The sequence below is a fragment of the Microcebus murinus genome, chromosome 3 (assembly GCF_040939455.1).
Source record: "Microcebus murinus isolate Inina chromosome 3, M.murinus_Inina_mat1.0, whole genome shotgun sequence".
In the NCBI taxonomy this organism is placed as follows: Eukaryota; Metazoa; Chordata; class Mammalia; order Primates; family Cheirogaleidae; genus Microcebus; species Microcebus murinus.
In genome coordinates this window covers 80,906,857-80,926,058 of record NC_134106.1, presented here as the reverse complement: position 1 = coordinate 80,926,058, position 19,202 = coordinate 80,906,857, and the positions used below count along the sequence as shown (strand labels likewise).

Genomic DNA, 19,202 nt, shown 5'->3' with positions numbered 1-19,202 from the left:
CCACTGCCTTCTCTCAAGTTCAGACTACCAACACTCTTCTAATATTGCAGCAGCCTCCTAAGTGGAGTCCAGGCCTTGGGCCCCTCTTCAAGCATGGCTTCCAACCATCTCAAGACTGGTCTCTCCCATCACAGATGCAGCCCCGAAGCTCTGCACTTGCACCATGCACAGGCCCTTCTGCAGCCGCGTGGTACAGCCTATGTATAAGCAGCCCCCCTGCCCTTGCCCCTGTCTAACCCTGCGGCCTCTGCTCCCACCACTCCTCATTCATACTTACACAGGCTCTGATGAAAACGGTGCTAGATTCAACATAAACCACGATGTTTCATACACTTCCTCACTTTGCCCTCTACTGTTCCCTCTGCCTAGAGACCCCTCCTCACTCTGCTTTACTTTTATAAATCCTATTCATCCTTCAAAATTCATCTGAGAACTCATTTCCTCTCCAAAGCCTTCCCAGACCATTTGCTTATCACGCCTGTGGCTCTTTCTGATTCTTTTCCTGTTCCCCAGACACTGTCTATAACTCCATCCTTAGCACATAATAATAAAATGATCCATCTGCATCTCTGGATTCTCTCCCACTATGCTGAGGGTTTCTCAAGAGAAGAAACAACGCTCTTCAGTTTTGAATTATCAGGGTCTAACATAATCTTTGGCATATTACAGATTATAGATAAATGTTTATCAAACATGAAATATAGACTATTGCACTCAGTGACTTCTCAAGGGAGTCTTCATTTTACCTTAGCAATTTCCTCTTTTGAAAAATTCCCTCAGCTACCAATGTAAACTAAAGCATTATTTAGCCAGTCTTTCAGCGAATAAACAGATCTGTGCCTACTCTAGGCCAGGCACTGAGCTAGGTGCTGGGGATTCAACTTATGACCATAAGGAATGTGCCTATTTTCAGAGATCACAGCAGAAAAACCAAGAGCATGAAACTCATAAAATCATATGCAATTGATCTTCTTAATTAAGGGGCTTTTGGCAACGAAAATTAAAATTGAAGACCACCCAAAAAACCTTTAAATCAAGTAAGTAATTGCAGCAAAGAAGACCAGAGGACTAGAGAGGAAGGACTAGGAGAACAGCTGGAACACAGGGAGCTGCTGGACTCTAGGGAATGAAGGACCCTCCTGCAGCACCAGCAGAGAGCCACCCACACCAGACACTCCCCCAGGGAGCCACACCATCAAGTCAGAACCCACTCTCCCCCAGCACTTCAAAGTCTTGACAGAAATTAGTGACAAATATGAAGGTCTAAGTCAAAGAAAGATCCAGCCTTCGCTTCTTTCCATCTAGATGAGTATATATTAACCACTTCAGTACGGCGCTCACCGGCCGCGAAGCCTTGCCCACAGCCGGCACTCATAGTCCGCATGATAGTCTGTGCTGTGCATTGACGACGCATCCGTTTTGCTCTTGTGTGATGAGGAAAGCTTGAAAGCACTGAAAGCCTGTTTTACTTTACAGGCAGCTTTACTTGTAATGTAAATCAGAATAGGTAACATATACATATATATTTTCATCACGTTATTTTCAAATGTTCACAATTTTATTTTGATAAATGAAAAATTAGAAAAGTCACATCACGGCCGTCGGTTAAAGTCGCTGTGCGCGTTCATCTGTGGCTGTCGACTGTAGTCGACGCTGGTACCGAAGTGGTTAAAAACAACTCTCTACTAAAGGAAGAGCCAAAGGCACCATAGCAGGAACTCCTTGCCCAGTGTATTTAGAAAGACAGACGCTGGCCTGGGCATGGAAGGCCCCAGCTCTGGCCTCGCTTCTGACACTAACAGCTTTGTGAACTTTGGTAAGTGGCTCTCCTCCTGGGGAGCCTCTATTAATTGAGTGGCTTGAGCTAGATTATTTTTAGGGTTTCTTCTATGCCTAAGAGTCTACTTTCAAAGATCCAGGGCCTATGTTGAAGAGAGCTGGCCGCCCTGGGTTGAGAACTGAAACCCCGTGAGCAGCAGGCTATCCTGGGACCACGTCCCGAGACCCTGAGCTCTGCAGCACTTGAGGCAGGGGAGGCCACGGCTGCAATGACCCCCAGTGAAGGCTGCGAGAATGAGAGCAACGGGAATCACATCCGCCATTTTCTGAACACCTGTGCTTTGTCAGGCACCCCCCAGTAACTACTCTGATCTCATTTAATTTCACAAATACGCCCAGAGTTTTGAGTGCTCTGTTTCTGCAGATGAGAGAACTAAGATGCTTACGGCTTCTTCCCTCACTCTTCCTACCTGCTGCTCTCACGGTGACAGGTTCGAGAGCCTGCTCGCCTCACCTTCAGGAAAACCAAGCTCTAGAATCACTTCCACCTGAAGCCGAAAGCCCCAAGCCAGCTCCCACAAAGCCAAAAGGGAGACAAGGTGACAGATACGAGCACACTTACTGGTGTTCACAGTGATGCCATTTAAAATCATGTACACTTTCCCCATGTGTATCAGTCTGGCTAGACACGCGTAGTTCCCTCTGTCCTCTGCCGAGACGTTGTTCACCAAAAGCTTGATTCCCCGAGGAGTAAACCGCTCTCCTTTGATCTCTTTACAGTCCTAAATAAATAAAAAAAAAAAAAAAACCCAAAACCCCTAAAATTCAATTCAATGAGTATTTGGAGATACTAGTTACATTTCTATTAGCACTATCCTATTTGGTCCCTAGGACTTGACTTAAGTAAGTTACAATCTAAGCAGAAGACAGTAGCTAGATAGGTAGAAAGACAAAATGGATAGGTATGATAGATAGATACACAAAACAGGAATTCCTTGCCCAGTTTTTATGCATGTGTGTGTATATGTAAACAGCTAGACATATGATACATAGATATATGACAGATAGATACAATGTCCAAAAGATTTGACAAATAATATTTTACATGCTAAAATGAGTGATATAAACTTCAAGTCTAATAGGAGTTGGGAGGAGAGAGGCCTACATAGACCAGAAGGACGACTTCACAGAGGAGCGTTAGGCTTGGGTCATAAAGGATTTGTGCAGGAGGACATGAGCAGGTCAGAATGTCCTCCATCTGCAGGGGGCCGTCGCCCCCACTGGACTCCCATATAACGGACCCAATCCCCTTTGCCAAGACTGCTAAGCCCAGGCGAATAATGACTGCTTCTACTGTTGCAATCACACCTTCGCTCATCAGGGGTTAGACTTGATAGAAATCCAAAATGACTCTTTACCAACATCCTATTAGAACAATAGTCAAAAAACGCCAGCCAGACTTACAGAGAGCAGATATCACGTCACTTCTCATGTCCCCCCTGGCTCCACCACGTGAACAAGGACACAGCTGCACACCCACCCAACTGGAATATAGTCAGTCTCAGGAAGGCCTTTCTCTTGAAGTTGTCAGCAACCATGCAGAGGGCAAGCCTCTCCACTCCTCTGCCCTGTCTTAGGCTCACATTCTCATGATGCTAATTGCCACTTCTTTCACCTCCTGGGCTCACTTCTGAACTCACTCTCAAACACATTCTTCATCCTTCAGGAAGCTCCAGGCCTCAGAGTGACTGCTGAGCTAACTGAGTCCATTTATTCATTCAGGCATTTGAGTTCCTGCTCTTTGCTAGCACTGGGAGAGGCCTGGCCACACAGGAATAAGATGCAGTTGTTGTCCTTAGGAATCTCACAATCTAATAGATCTACAGCCCCCAATACCTGGGCCACAGACTGGTACTGGCTCATGTCCTGTTAGGGACTGGGTCACAGAGCTCTACTACCCAATCCCCCATCCATGGAAAAATTGTCTTCCATGAAATCAGTGCCTGGTGCCAAAAAGACTGGGGACCACTGTAATAAATAAAACGAACATGTAAACCCCTAATTAAATTAAGATTTAATTACCCAAATATTGATCTCTCTCCTTACTTAGCCACAGTTCAGAGTTACATTTCATTCTCCATCCCTGGGAGAGTGTGAACAGCTCTACCTTACAGGGTGAAACTCAATAAATAATGCCAGAATGAGCATTTGTTAATTTACAGTATGAAATATGACTTCCTAGAAGCCTAACATTATCTCCTTATAAATAATCGATATGGGAAACCAAACTATAATTAGATAGTTGCTTGCCAAACAGAATGAAAGTTACTAATCAGAGTCAGATGGGTGAAGGCATCAGACTCTACTAGTGTGAGACTCTACTACCTTCTTTAGGGTACGGATGAGCACAAATTTTGAGTCCTTGGACTTTGGAAACCTCTTCCCTAGACAGTCTTCCCTGGGTGGCCCCTGGTGAGGCACAGGCTCTGGGCCTCCTTGTCTGTGATTCCATTGTTGAGCAGTCCCCTTTCTGTTGGACTCATTCTTTCTTTCAAGATATGCAAATATTAATCATATTAAAGTTTAGGCTTGATAGCTGAGGGCCACTCTGTTAACCTGGATTGCCTCTGTTCTGACCCAGTGGAGCATCATTTTAGAGTTTAAACTCTCAGCAAGCTTTGATTTTTATTTTAAAATTTGGGGATGATATCTCACTAACAAGATTTAAAAGTAAAATATGAATCACAATAGTAGCCAACATTTGAGTGCCCTTTACATTCCAGGCACCAAGAAGAACACCCCCGACCCAGCAACTACCATGTTTCAGAGACACAAAGCAGCCCCAAGCACTCTGGCTCAGAGTTGGTGTGTGCAGGAGAAAGATGGGGGTAAAACTGGCGAGGCAGTCGGAGCCCAGCCTTAAAAAACCGTGAAGAGGAGATGAATATCTGAAGGCTTTTGAGCAAGAGAGTAAGATGATCAGATTTGCTTTTGAGAATGATGCTTCCAGTTGCCATGTGTAGGATTAAATTGAGAGCAATCCTAAAGACCAAGAAGCAATTGGAAGTGCTATTTCCATAATCTGAGGCTAAATAGAGCCTGAACCTTATAAGGTAGGATGGTGGGGATAGCAAGAAGGGAATAAAACCCAATGATTTTAAGCAGTTTCAATCCACAGAATTTAGTGACAAATTTGGGATATCAAGAGAGAACAGGACTTCTATGATCCCAGCCTGGGTATGCCAAGATATTGTTCAGTAGGAGAGGGAAGACAAAGAAAACACAGAAAAATCATCAGATTTGGGTTAAGATAAAAAGTAGCTCTCAATATGGTGAATGTGGTGAGTTGTGGGTGGGAAATGTCTAAGTAGAATGAACGTTTATTAGGCTGTTTCACAATAGATTCTGGAGGTTGGGAGAAAGACGAAGGTGGGAGAGAGCTGGGAGGCACCTCTATATAGATGGTTTCTATAAATCTTCCATTTGGCTGCAAGCAAAGCAAACCTTTCCATTTGGATGTAAGCAAAGCAAGGACAAAAGATGACTGTGGCTGAAACCACAGGAACCCCAAAATCTAAAACCCAAATATAGAGGATGAGAATCCAGTTACGATTACTAAAAAAGGGCCAGAAATAAAATAAAATAAGATAGAGACAAAGAATAAGTCTGGGCAGGAAATAATGAGAGCGTTCCCAGCTGACAGGAGTACCAGCAGTGTTGAATGCCACCAGATCACACTCAAGATTGAAAATGAATGTTAGTTTGGTAATTGGTGAGCTGAGATGTAATATCAGAGAGCACAGATTAAGCACAATGGTGGGGTGAAAACCATTTCAACGAGGAGTAATTTGGGATTGGAATAAAAAACAAATTGGAAACATTGCTGCCTTTCCAAGTATGGATACTTTACTATCTAAAAAAATATGATGGATATGGTGGGCAAATACTCTCCATGATGAGCCATTTTATCCTGTAGAGACTATCAAGGTATTAACTTTTTAAAAAACCCAAATAGATGTTTAAATGCCCCTTTTCCAGAAGCCCTTCAATTTTAAGGATTACCTTGACACCTCTCAGTTTTTAATTCTCCCAGACATAGACTGGACTTTGCTATTATCCAGAACCCTTGTCTCAAAATTTTTGAAATCAAGTATACTCTTTCTGATTATAATTTTCTATTATTCCAGCTCTTTCATTCCTTTATTTTTAACTAAATAACAATATCTAATATTTATTTATTTAGTAGGCACTTATTATGTACCAATGCTTAGTGGATAGATTGATGTTATTTAATCCTCAAAACAATGTTTTGAGGCCATCTCTCTCAGTCTGGATTTAATTGCAGAAAACAGAAAAAAAAAACACATTCTGGCTATTTTTATGCAGAAAAGGATTCAAAACAGGATATTAGGTACTTTACAAAATCTGGGAAAGTACTTGGGGAGTGGCATCCAGGCCCACAGCTCCACGCTGCAGAATTAGCTCCCCAGGAGAGCTTGCTGCCTCCACCAAGACACGCAAGAAAGAATGCACCCTGAACCACACCACCTGCAATTCAGAGACCAGGAGTTGCCACTTAGGCAACTCGAGTGCATCAATTCATGCCACATCAGGAAAAGCCACCCCAACAAAGAAATCGGAAGTCTCAGCTCCCACAAAGCTGGAGACTGGACCCTGGAACACAGCTGCAGAAACGACCGCGTCTCCAGGGCAGTGCTTTCTAGCAGAAAAGGCAGGAAGATCCATGCTCGCCTTTCAGCAAAGCCAGCTGGAGACACTGAATCTTATCCAGAACCTTAGCTGTAGGCGACTCTGGAAAATGCAGGGTAGTTTGGTTGTTTTCTTCTTGTTTTTTTGTTTTTGTTTAGCTTGATAGCTTCTACAGGATAATAAGGCTCACCATGGATAGTTTCTGCCCACTATATCCATCATATTTTTCTATCTGAACTTTCTATCCACCCAATCCACTTTTCTATCTTAACTGGAATCAGCCCACCTGACACTTCTACTTCTCCTAATTATCCTTCCTACCCATCCTGGACTCATGTGCCCATCACTATAATCACTCCCTTCCCAATACCTCACCTCCATGTCCCTTTGTCCTTCCAGCACATTCACCCTGCAAAACCCCTGTCCTGATGGATCCCCTTTATCACTCCCTCCACGCCCACAACCAGGTGAGTGCAATAGGTGACAGGAGATAATCACAGGAATGGGTATCTTGGAGCACTAAAAATTCATGGCCTTTAGCTTAGAATACTCTTTGCCTCTCCTTCAATTCTCTCTCCCAACTATTCACCTACATCACTCTTTCAAATTTCCCCCATAACATCTCCTTACAATTAGCAGAGAAAACAGGGGCCATCAGACATGCATCCCCCACTTCCTCCTCTCCTTCTTTTCCCTCATCTTTTCAATTCTGCTTCATACACTCTTAAACGAGCCCCACCTCTTATCTGAATTTCTACACTAGCCCATATGACCAACATGCCACCACTCTCAAGCTCTTCCAATGTCTTCACTGCAGTGCCCACAGAAGGACTTTTCTCAAATGTCAGTTTGACAACATCATTCTCCTAGCAGTAGCATTCACTGTTGAAGTACCTTAGGTGGGAAAGGGCTATGTTTCAATTCGCATACAAGGTCTCTAGTTCCCAGCGTCACCTAGCCCCACTGCTACACGTGCCCATAGCTCTCACCCAAACACAGTTTCTGTCTCACCTAATACCTCTGCACATGCTGATGTCCTCTAATTACCCACCTTCCTTCCTGCCCCACCTGCTTAATTGCTGTTCCTTCTCCAAGCACCACTCAACAGTCGTCGCCTGTTCCAGGAAGCATTTCCTCAAACACTCCCAGGATCTGGCTTAATTTTCCTCTCTTTGTATTCACCTCAGGCTATAATAACATTCTTAGTTGATTTGTCCACCTCCTCTGGTCAACTGTAATTTCTCTGAAGACAGGGACTCTCTTTCATTATTGCATCCTAATGCCAGACATGGCACCAGGAAGATAACAGGATCCAAGTACCTGGAGGATTGATCCCAACAAATGAAACCCAACAAGTGATACAAGGTCTGAGAACAAGCTAGTGGGAAAACCAAAGCCACAACTGGGGTCCCTGAATCTGAGCTGGGGGGACAGATCTCTCCTCCTCATACTGCTTGCCTCCCAGCCTCCTCCTGCCTTCTCAAGCCCAGGGGTTGTTTTTACAATAAAGGTGCCTGAGCCCCACCCATGGGTGATCTGCTTCAGTTAGTAGAGGGTGAGGCCCAACATGTGAGTTTTTAAAGGGTCCATAGGATAAAACTTGATGCCCACTCAGGATTGTTAATCACAGCTCTGAGTCCACCTCCAAGTTCTACAGAAATAGAAGTTAGAATGGCCAAGACAACATTTAGGAAAAAGAAAAATCGGAGGACTTATACAAAACTCACAAGACTTATCTAATGCCATAATAATTAACAAGGATAATGCAACGCTACAGAGAGTTTGATTTAAATCAGAGATGGCATCTAACGCAACGTGGAAAAGACAGGTAAACTATAAATCAGTGCAGAAAAAATTAAATTTGACCCTACCTAACACTATATCAATAGAAAAAGAAAAAAAAAATTGCAACTTTGAGAAGATAATATAGAAAAATATCTTGTTACCCTTGGGATAGGAAAAGATTTTTAAACAAGTCACAGAAAGTACTAATCACAAAGGGAAAATTATTGCATTAAAATTAGGAAGTTTAAGACCCCATTATGAGAGTAAAAAGGCAAGCCACTGCCTAGAAAGACTTACTCGCAACACTTTTAACTATTACTGATATCTAGATATATAAAGCACTACTATAAATCAATAATAAATAGACAAAACAAGAGGCTACCAGACTAACCATGGGCCAAACCTGGCTCACTGCCTATTTTTGTAAGTAAAATGTTACTGGAACACAATCGCACCCATTCATTTCCATATTGTCTACAACTGCTTTTGCACTACCAAAACAGCTGAGTATTAAAACAGAGATTATCTGGCTTTCAATGCCTAAAAGATTTATGATTTGTCCCTTTATAGAAAAAGTTGGGGGACGCCTGGACAAAACAACCAAATAGAGAACTAGACCAGACACTTTCACAAGCACTCCACAGAAAACATCACACACAATGTGCACACACACAACATACAATGGCCACTAGGCAAACTTACAGGAGATCAACTTTATCATTCATCAGAAAAATTGTTAACTGAAGCCAAAATGAGACACAACTCATCATTCTAATGGCAAATATTACAAAGGCTAATAATACCATGTGTTGTCAGATACAGGTACAAAAATGTTATATACCTCTGCTGGAACTGTAAATTGGCACACCAGTTTGGAAAATGCTTTGCCATTTTCTACTAACTTTGAACATATTCCTACTGACCCAACTATTTCACTCTTACACAAAATGCTCCACAAAAAACTGCATTTATGAGTGAACCGAGCATATAAGAATATTTATATCAACTTTATTTCTAATAGTCAAAAATTGGAAATAACTTGAGTCTGATAATAACAATAATGATGAAATACTATACAGCAATGAAAAGGGATGAACTATAGCCACCTGCAACAGCATAGGTGATTCTCATGGTTTGTTATTGAGCCAAGGAAGCTAGACACAAAATACCACATATATTATTCAAATTAAATAAAGTTGAAAAACTGGCAAATCTAATCTATGATAGTGTAAGTCGGGGGAATGGTTATATCTGGGGACCAGGGAGGCATAGTTTTTGCAAGAGGTGGGTCTTAAGAGGTGATAGTAATGTTTTCTTTCTTGATCTTTTTTTTTTTGTATAGAGGAGTTCTTGCTATATTACCCAGGCTAGTCTTGAACTCCTGGACTCAAGCAATCCTCCCACCTTAGCCTCCCAAAGTGCTCGGATGACAGGCATGAGCCACTGCACTGATGCACTCTATATGTATGTTATACTTCAATGAAATGAGTTTTTTAAAATGCATGTCAAATTTGGTACCCAGGATAGATAAATATATAAAATCTCCTCTAAGTCAGCAAGGAAATGGCAAAAAGAAATATGGAAAAAGATATGAGTAGGTAGTTCAGAAGAAGGCTCAAAAATGGATAATAAACATATTTAAAAAGTGGTAAATCTCACTAATAATTAAGAAAAAACAAAGTAAAACAATAATAAAGCACATTTTATGCTACCAAATTTTAAAAACTCAAAGTCTTACAATACAATGTCTACAAAAGGTTTTAGGAAATCTATAATACTCCTGGTGAGAGTATAAACTAATAAAAACTTTTGTAAAGCAATCTGGCAACCTCAATAAAGTTGAATATTTTATTCATATCCATGCCCTACAAATTAGCAATTCTAGGGCTAATAGTCATGCACCCTAGAAAAACTCACACACTGGCAAATGTGCATTAAAAGACAGGTATGAGAACATTCATTTCCATATTCCTTGTGAAAGAGGAAAATGCAAGAACCTAAATGAACGTGAAAGATATAATAGAGAGGATCAACAAAGCAAAAACTTTGCATTTTGAAAAGAGTAATAGCACTGACAAATTTCTGATGAAACTAATTAATACATGTGTGTGTGTGTGTGTGTGTGTGTGTATGAGAGAGAAAGAGAAAAAGAAGGTGAGAGAGAGAGAGAGAGAGAGAAACAGAGAAAGAGAACAAATAATGACTAAAGGTGAAACTTGCCGGAGAAGCAGACATTAAAAGAGGTGAGATAGTAAACAGTTTGCCAGCATATATGAAACGTTTAATGAAATAGGCAATTTCCTAGAAAACAAAATCTTACCAAAACTCGCTTAAGAGAAAGTAAGAAATATGTATAATCCTATCACTATTAAGGACATTGACTCAATAGATGAAAATCTTTTCATAAAGAAAATTCGTGACCCAGATGGTTATGCCAGCAAGTGCTAATCAGCAGTTAGAGAAAACTAATTCCAATCTCAAATAACTAGCCTGTGATCCTCCACGCCAATGATCATGACTTCCATGTCAGCATATGCCAATGCAGTCAAAAAAGAGAACATTTGAAGGTGAAAACACAGGTGCAGAAAGATGAACATAAGATCCTTTGTTTGTATAAGAAAGGAAAGGCTAGAATACACACACACACACACACATATATATATATATATACACACACATATTTGCTTGCATAGCATTATGCCAGAATAATAGCAAGGAAATAATAATGGCAACCACATGTTGGGAAAGGTATGATGGACCCATGACAAATACTTAACAGGAACAAGAAAAACATTTTCTAGGGGGTGACATAATAATTTGTGATTATTAAACCGTATGTAGGTAGTACCCATTCAAACAAACAAATTAATTAATGGTAGGGAAAAAAAGAATAGCCAAGAATAGCCTAAAAACTAAGGACAACTGGAGGAGGTGGTAGATACAAATAATAAAATATTCTAAAGCTATAATAACCAAATATTTTGAAATAAATAATTAGCAGGATAACATTATCAATGGCTACTAGCTAACAAATCTATCTTAGGCACATAAATCTCTTTACCAATTCTGCCTTAAAAGATACAACTTCACCTAGAAAAAACAAGTGGGACCTAAAGAAAAAGAGGGAAAATATCAATAGGAGAATTTTTTTTTTTACCTTATACCATTTGATTGGATAAAAAACACAACTCTTCGGAAAGTTCAGATGACAGATAAGACTGTCATCATTTCCAACTTGTAGTGTTTGTTTGTACTCATCGGATAAATTCGGTAGACTGTGTCCGTAAGTGTCACTACACCAATACTTTTCATGCACAGTTAGGTTTATGTGTATTCTGTGACAGCTGTCTCTACCCCTGCAAGAAAGATTGAAACCTCATAAACTCTTAAAGAATCACAAAATCAATGATTCTGCTCATCTTCAAATCTTTTCAAATAATTTTGAAGGCACTATGCAAACCCTCTGTATCCAACAAAACAATATGCATCTCACAAATCATTTATTACAAAAGGACCAATGGTATTTACACAGCGGAGGGACTGGACAGCACCTTAGCCAGGTGATCAGAATGAACATCGCTGACCAGGGGCATGGATGCCGTGTGTCTCTGAGTGTTCCTCTGAGAAGGACACATGCACTTACCTAGCACTCCAGGCAAAAAAGGCACAGCCTGAACCCAGTCAGGAAGAAACACTTGGCAAACCCCGGTGCAGGAGGTAATATAAAATAATTGCCTATACTCCTTAAAAATGTCAGTGTCATGAAGAACAAAGACTGGGAAACTGTTCCAGATTAAAAGAGATTAAAGATTTATGGCAACCAAATGCAACACATGATCCTGGATTGGTCCCTCTACTGGAAAGGAATGAAAACAGTTATCAAGGTCCTGAAGGGGACAGTTGATAAGATTAGAATATAGACTATAGATTAAAGGTTTTATATGATGATTAAATTTTCTGAATTTGATAACTATACTGTGATTATTTAAGAAATATATAAATATACACAGAAAGGAAATAAGAAATATACATTGAAATATTAAGGGGTAAGAGAGTATGATGTATATAACTTCAATAGTTTAAAAAGTGGTTTAGGGCCGGGCGCCGTGGCTCACGCCTGTAATCCTAGCACTCCGGGAGGCCGAGGCGGGCAGATGGCTCACGGGTCAGGAGTTCGAAACCAGCATGAGCAAGACCCCGTCTCTACTATAAATAGAAAGAAATTAATTGGCCAACTAATATATATAGTAAAAATTAGCCGGGCATGGTGGCGCATGCCTGTAGTCCCAGCTACTTGGGAGGCTGAGGCAGCAGGATTGCTTGAGCCCAGGAGATTGAGGTTGCTGTGAGCGAGGCTGATGCCACGGCACTCTAGCCTGGGCAACAAAGCGAGACTCTGTCTCACAAAAAAAATAATAATAATAATAAAAAGTGGTTTAGGAAAAAAATATACATATATATATATATATATATATATATATATGGTGAGGAAGAAAATTGTAAGGTAAATGTGAGAAAATGTTCTTAAAAATGAAGAATCTACACAGGCAGCATAATCGCAAAGAACACAGATGCTGGAAGCTAACTACATTTTTTTTTTTTTGAGTCAGAGTCTCACTCTGTTGCCCAGGCTAAAGTGCCGTGGCATCAGCCTCGCTCACAGCAACCTCAAACTCCTGGGCTCAAGCAATCCTTCTGCCTCAGCCTCCCGAGTATCTGGGACTACAGGCATGTGCCACCATGCCCGGCTACTTTTTTCTATATATTTTTAGTTGGCCAATTAATTTCTTTCTATTTTTAGTAGAGACAGGGTCTCGCTCTTGCTCAAGCTGGTTTCGAACTCCTGACCTAGAGTGATCCTCCCATCTTGGCCTCCCAGAGTGCTAGGATTACAGGACTGAGCCACCTCGCCCAGCCGTTAACTATGTTTTGAATCCTGGTCTTGCCACTTATCAGCTGGGTGACTTTTGTCATGTTACTTAACCTCTCTGTGCCTCAGTTTCTTCATCTGTAAAATGCGGATATAATCAAACCTACGTTCTAGGGTATTAAGGATCAAATGTATCTGGCAGATAGCCTTGTAGTCTGTAAGGGTTTGTTAAATTCATTAATAAATAAATCCCTTGATAAAAGAAAAATGAAGAATCTAGACAAAAGGTAGACAGGAGCTCCTGATACTATTCTTGCAAATTTTATTTAAATTTGAAATTATTTCAAAGTAAAAATATACAGTTTACTGAATATGTATCATATCTGGATATTAACAATGTGGAAGAATTCACGTTCATTTTCTTCCATGACAGAAAATATCTTTAATTTCCATGAAAGATTATTTTTCCTCATTTCACAGCTCCCAGATTTAAATATTTTAAATCTAGCTCTGAAATCCAGATGAATTTGTGTGATATATGATTTTCATGTCTAGTTAATAATTCACATCCTAGGCTAAAACGGGAGAGCAGACTTCTACATCCCATCAACGGTGATCTCTTAGTGAGCAAAGCTGCAGAAAGGAGCCAGGCCAAGGAGGCTAATGACCACTTCCACTGTGCGCCACCCAGTAAGTAATTTTGTGCCATGAGTCTGTCAGGTGTACGGAAAGGAGGAAATGGGCTGTCCTGGGACACAGAAAGGGGCCAGAAAATCCTACCACAGGATCAAAACGAAACAGGGAGAGCGGAGTACCTACTTGACACATGATCTCAGTTCATTTCCACCCCAACCCTATCAGGCCAGTATAGTTTCCATTTTATAGACAAGAAAACCAAGGCTCAGAGAGATCAAATAAATTTGTTAAGGTTACAAAAGTTAGTATGGAAGCCACAAAACTGTGGCCCTTAGGCCAAATTTAGTCTACAGATGTGTTTTATTCAGGCCCTACAAAGCTTTACAAATTGAAGTTATACACACACACACACACACATTCTAATTTCCAGGTTCCCTGGAAAAATCAGAAGATGGTCTTGAGCTGCATAAACAGTTACCTTTGATGGGGCACATGCTTTTCAGCTGCCACCAATCCCACCAGGCCTGTGCTGCCCATTTATATTTCTTCCCAGCACATGGCGTTGGGTGGGGTTTGGAACATGTCCAATGCTTACCAACTGCTAAATCTTTGCTTTGCCTGGATTCCTTATGAAAAGGACTGAAAGGAGGTGTATTCCCTTCTGGATGTGCTACCTGTCACAAAAACTTCGGGCATTATGAGAAAGACGGCAGCAATGATGTAGGGACAGATATGCCTCGTGAGCCCAAGGCACTGTTTCAGTGGGAAAAGATGCATATCATGTTCCAGAAATGATTTACAAATCTGTTTTAAAATGTATTCACTGAAAATCATCTTTTAGCAATTTAAAAGAATTTTCCTAAAAGAATTAACATATATATACATACAAGAGTATATATACACACACACATATATATACATACAAGAATTCTATTTTGAGTTAGGAACTTACTTTATAACACATCGGTAGATTCCTGAGTCCCCCAAGGCAACGGGTAAAAACAAAATCCAAGTCTGCTCCTGGTGAATTCTAGACTTAATGTTTTTGGATATTAGGGTTTTGTTAGAATTATTATACCATGCTACATCGACTTCCCCTGATGTTATCGGAGGGTATGTACAATTAAAAGCAAAAGGCTGGCCTACTGAAGCCATCTCTTCTGGCTTATAAATGTCCTTGCACACATCTAGGGAAAGAAATGGAGAAACAAAAATAATTAATCATGAAAGAAAACTCTAGTTTTATTTATTAGTAGTTTTAACGAATGCCTTTCCAATTTTCTAGCCAATTTGAAATTTTATTTGGGGGTTTCCTTAGTCTGGGAGTTTCCTAAAAACGGCCTGCTGATTTGAAAGCATGAATACAATTCCAAGTTCTTCAAATGTATCCATAAGACGCAATTAACTCAGCTACCTCCTCACCAACCTCTTCCTTATTCGGAGTGATTTCCCTCTTTCCCTTCTCTTCCAAGACCTGTAGTTCTTTCCTCCACCTCCTACAGAGAAAAAGAGCCCTCCTTGTCCTGTTCTCTTTCTGCTCTGCCACCCAGTTATTTGACATTGTCTTGAGTGAAAAGTATCTCATCTCAAAATGGATTGTTCAAAAACTGGTTCAACTTCTCAAATTCATTTATACCAAGTCACTTAGTAGTGCTTAGAAGACATCTGTGCTGTTGACGGTTTCTTGGCTTTCACTCTGGTCATGAAATGATCCTTTGTCATATGAAATAGACAGTATCCCCATTTGAGCGTTTTCACTCAAGTGGACTTGTACATTTGCCTAATTCCTTCTCCTCTCCAAAGTCACCTCAAAGCTCAACGGTGACATTTGGGGTTGAGCATGAGAGCCCTCTGGAGAGGAAACCGGCTGTTTCCCATTCCGCGGAATTCCGCTTGGCCTCAGGGGGGAGAGTCCTCAGCCAGGCTCGGGTGCCAGGCGACCCCCCAGAGTCTGCATGGGGGTTCCCAGGGAGGGGCCTGGGACCCTAACCTAACCCGGGACGAGGTTTGGGCATCTGCAACCTGAGGACACACCGAACGTACCTGCTCTGACAAACACTGGAAGAGCGATGGACAGCCCGCAGAGCAGCAAGGACGGCATCCCCATCGCGGGCTACAGGAGGAAAGAAGAGACTGGCAGGGAGGGACGCAGAGGAGGGGCGCACGGGGCGGGGCGCGCCCTCCCGCAGGCACAGGGCGCCGGCTTCTGCAGCCCCTGGATCGCGGGGACGCCGGCCCAGGCCACTGACCGTCCCTTCTTCGCCGGGAGCCCTCGGTCTTGGGCCCCGCGTTTCCCCAAAGACTGGCCCCTTCCCCTGCCTGCGTCTTCATCTCAGCGAGCGACCCTTAGGGTCCAGGGCGGGGAGCGCAGACTCGCGCGGAGGAGGATCAGCCGGCAGCGGGTGGGCGGCAGCGGTGCGGACCAGGTGGCCTCTGCCTCAGCCACCTGGCAGCGGGGCACGGTCAGCGCGTCCCCACCGCAGCCCGCGGCCCCGGGTCCCCGCTAGTGCGGCGCCCGTCCCCCGCCTCAGATCCGCCTGCGTGGGGCGGTCTACACCGGAACCCCGAACACCGGCTCACCCGGGAGGAGCCGGCTCAGGCCTACCTGGCACGGGCGGGTGGGAAAGGGGGGAGGAGGACCGACAGCCGTCGCTCCCGCAGGGTCACCGGGCCAGCCGGCGGCCCGCCCGGGAGTCCTCCTGCTCGCTGGCTTCCCGCTTAGGCGCACGCCGGCCACCTCTCTTCCTCCACACCTCTGCTCCCGTCAGGGGCCACCCACCCGCGCTGGGCTCAGCCGCGCATCCCGCCGGCCCGGTGTCTACCTGCCTGCGGGACTGGAGCGCGCAGGGTCTCGTGCAGAGCGGAAAGTCTGACAGGGACCCGAACCCTGTCGCGGCATTTCCAAGCCTCGGAATTTTCCCGCCACCGTGGGCGGGGCGGACCTGCCTTCCCCCGTGGAGCATAGGAAGGAACTTCGCATCACACTAGGAAGTGGGTGGAAAGTCGTGTTGCCTACCTTTCTGGCAGCTAACAAGTCCTTCGCCGCCAGGAATGGCTTTGTAAGTCTATTCCAAATTGTCCCTATAAATGTCCCCCATAAATTCAGATTGTCCTTGTAAATTCATTCCGTTCCAGATCCCACTGGGGCGGTTTACTACATGCCCTGCGTTAGCCTGTGTGGATGGTGGCAGTGGAAGCCGTCCCAAATGGCTGCTGAGGAATATTATTAACCTGCTTGAGTCATGCTCATTAACTCTTGTAAGGCAGACATCCCAAGTGATCCTCAGCTACTTCAGAGTCTGTAGGTTGTTCCTGCCTAAAACTCCCCTGTAATGCAGTATCAACAGAGACCTGTCATCCTGCCCATCAGGAGACACCCAGAGTTATCTCACAAGGCACTGAGACATAGGAAAAGATATAGAATGTAATCCCCATTCAACACATTCTTTTTTTTTTTCTTTTAAATATTATGAAGGCATCAACACATTCTTGGCCAAGCTATACCTGGTGGTCTTTGTGGGATTAAACACAGACAAAAACAACCACAGGAGTAGAGAGAGATGCAATAGCCCCCACAGCCTGTGAAATATGTAACACCCTGTCACTAAAGAAGCCTGAGGACTCTCATTCTCAGAACATGTTGATTTAAAAGGAAACCCAGTGAACCCTATGGAATGGTATCACTGCAGCCTTTCCCAGAAGTGGATGCATAAACCAGTAACACGAGGGATCACTTCCAGGTCAAAGGTTCCAAGAAAAACAAGCTTCATCAACTTCACTTTATGAGTAAATTAATCTCCCAACTGGTGGAAAACATGTTAGAGAAGTCAACAGGATCCTATGAGTTTAGATTCAGGTGATACAGGCTCAACTGGTCTAACAGCTGCAAATTTTAGAGACTACTTACTGTGCAAGGTTTAGAGTTCAGATTTAAGGTGAATGTACAGGATCTATGTACTTTAATCAGCCAACCTTCCTCAAAAGAAACCTGAGCAACCTGTGGTAAGATGAGCATGTTTTTCTTTTGAAAGGTTAATACTCATTTTAAATAGTATCATCTTTTTCCTGGAACTCTTCCTTTCCCTAAAAACTTACACACATGAGCACACTTTGGTTGCAAAATAAATGCTATTACACCAAAAAAAAAAAAAAGTCCCTCTCAACTGTCTCCTCATGTGCATTTTTCATGTGTACTCTATTTTATGAATTCTTGCCACTTTAATGGCTCATTTGTGCTTTTTTTCTAGCAAAAGAAGAACACAATTTTCTTTTCAATTTCCAAGATATAAATAAATTTTTGATGAACCTCATTTTTAGTTAAAAATTCTTGTCTCGTCCAAATCTTGTCATTATGAACTGTTCCTCAACTATATTAAGTAATTATATTTTGAAGATTTGGACTTTAATAGCTTTTTTGGGACTTTATTTTTCTTAGAACTGTTTATTATTACTTCATCACAGGTACAGCACTGTCAAAGAAAAATGTAAGCACTGTTTCCCACATCTTCTGAGAACTTGAATAGTGAGGAAGAAGGTGAAGTCAATACATGCAATATCTATTCTTCAGCCAAGGAAACAGCACTGGTGGGAACATTATTTCTCTCCGGTGGTGAAAATTGGATTATAAGTGTTAGGGAAGCAACGAAAGAATTATGATGGCAAAATCTCTGTCTGCACTCACCACCGAAAGGCTTGCTAAGGAATCTTAACTGCATCATCCCCAGTTTGAGGAGGTGGAATGCCATATCTGTTGTCTCTGTGTTTTTATTTTTTCCTCAATGATCTTAATTTTCATTACAATGATATTATATTCCTTGTCTAAAAAAAAAAAAAAAAAAAAAAAGAGGAACGACTTTCCCCTATTCAAGACCCCCCATTCTCTTCTCTACCTGCTACCCACCCCTGCCCCCAGGGGAACCTCTACACTAAGCTAACCTCTCCACACTTCCAGAGTCTCACCTCAAAGGTGAAAAGATTTTCTTTTGACAAATTAGCTGGAGGAAATCTCTGATCTTATAATTGTATGATATTGACTTCCTAAAATCGGATTAAGTAGCAGCTATTACCATTTTAAAAAGTTAACACCAAGATTATATCCCCTCCTTCTCCCTTCCAACCCAAAACTTCAGAATTTGAAAAGGTTTCATTTTGGATAAATACATTTTTTATTTTACCTGTACTGACCAAGTGGTAAAATTAAGAAAATATGTTTTGGGATTCTATCCCCTGTACTGGACAGAGGCTTTCCCCATATGAACACCTTGTAACATAGAAAGTCCTATTTTACAGATGAGAAAACTGGGGTTTAACACAACCAGGTACTATGCTCTAGTTTCAAAACTATGACAGTGTGGAATTAATCTCCAGGTCTTTCCCCACCAGATGACATTCCTAATATGAAATTATTCTAGAGGCTCCGCCC

At 42.2% G+C, this 19,202-nt stretch overlaps 1 protein-coding gene across 2 annotated transcripts in view; it reads right to left on the bottom strand.

The window, feature by feature from the left end:
* The window catches only part of IL1RL2 (interleukin 1 receptor like 2), a 46,672-nt gene extending 28,040 nt beyond the window's left edge, over positions 1 to 18,632 (bottom strand). For both annotated transcript variants that reach the window (XM_076001062.1, XM_076001063.1), the window contains exons 1-5: positions 16,607 to 18,632; positions 15,824 to 15,893; positions 14,733 to 14,967; positions 11,432 to 11,630; positions 2,402 to 2,561 (exon numbers count right to left, since the gene is read on the bottom strand). In XM_076001062.1, the coding sequence (XP_075857177.1) occupies positions 2,402 to 2,561; positions 11,432 to 11,630; positions 14,733 to 14,967; positions 15,824 to 15,887 (658 nt within the window). In that variant the 5' untranslated portion in view covers positions 15,888 to 15,893; positions 16,607 to 18,632. The remainder of the gene's footprint in view (positions 1 to 2,401; positions 2,562 to 11,431; positions 11,631 to 14,732; positions 14,968 to 15,823; positions 15,894 to 16,606) is intronic.
* Positions 18,633 to 19,202: the final 570 nt, after the last annotated feature.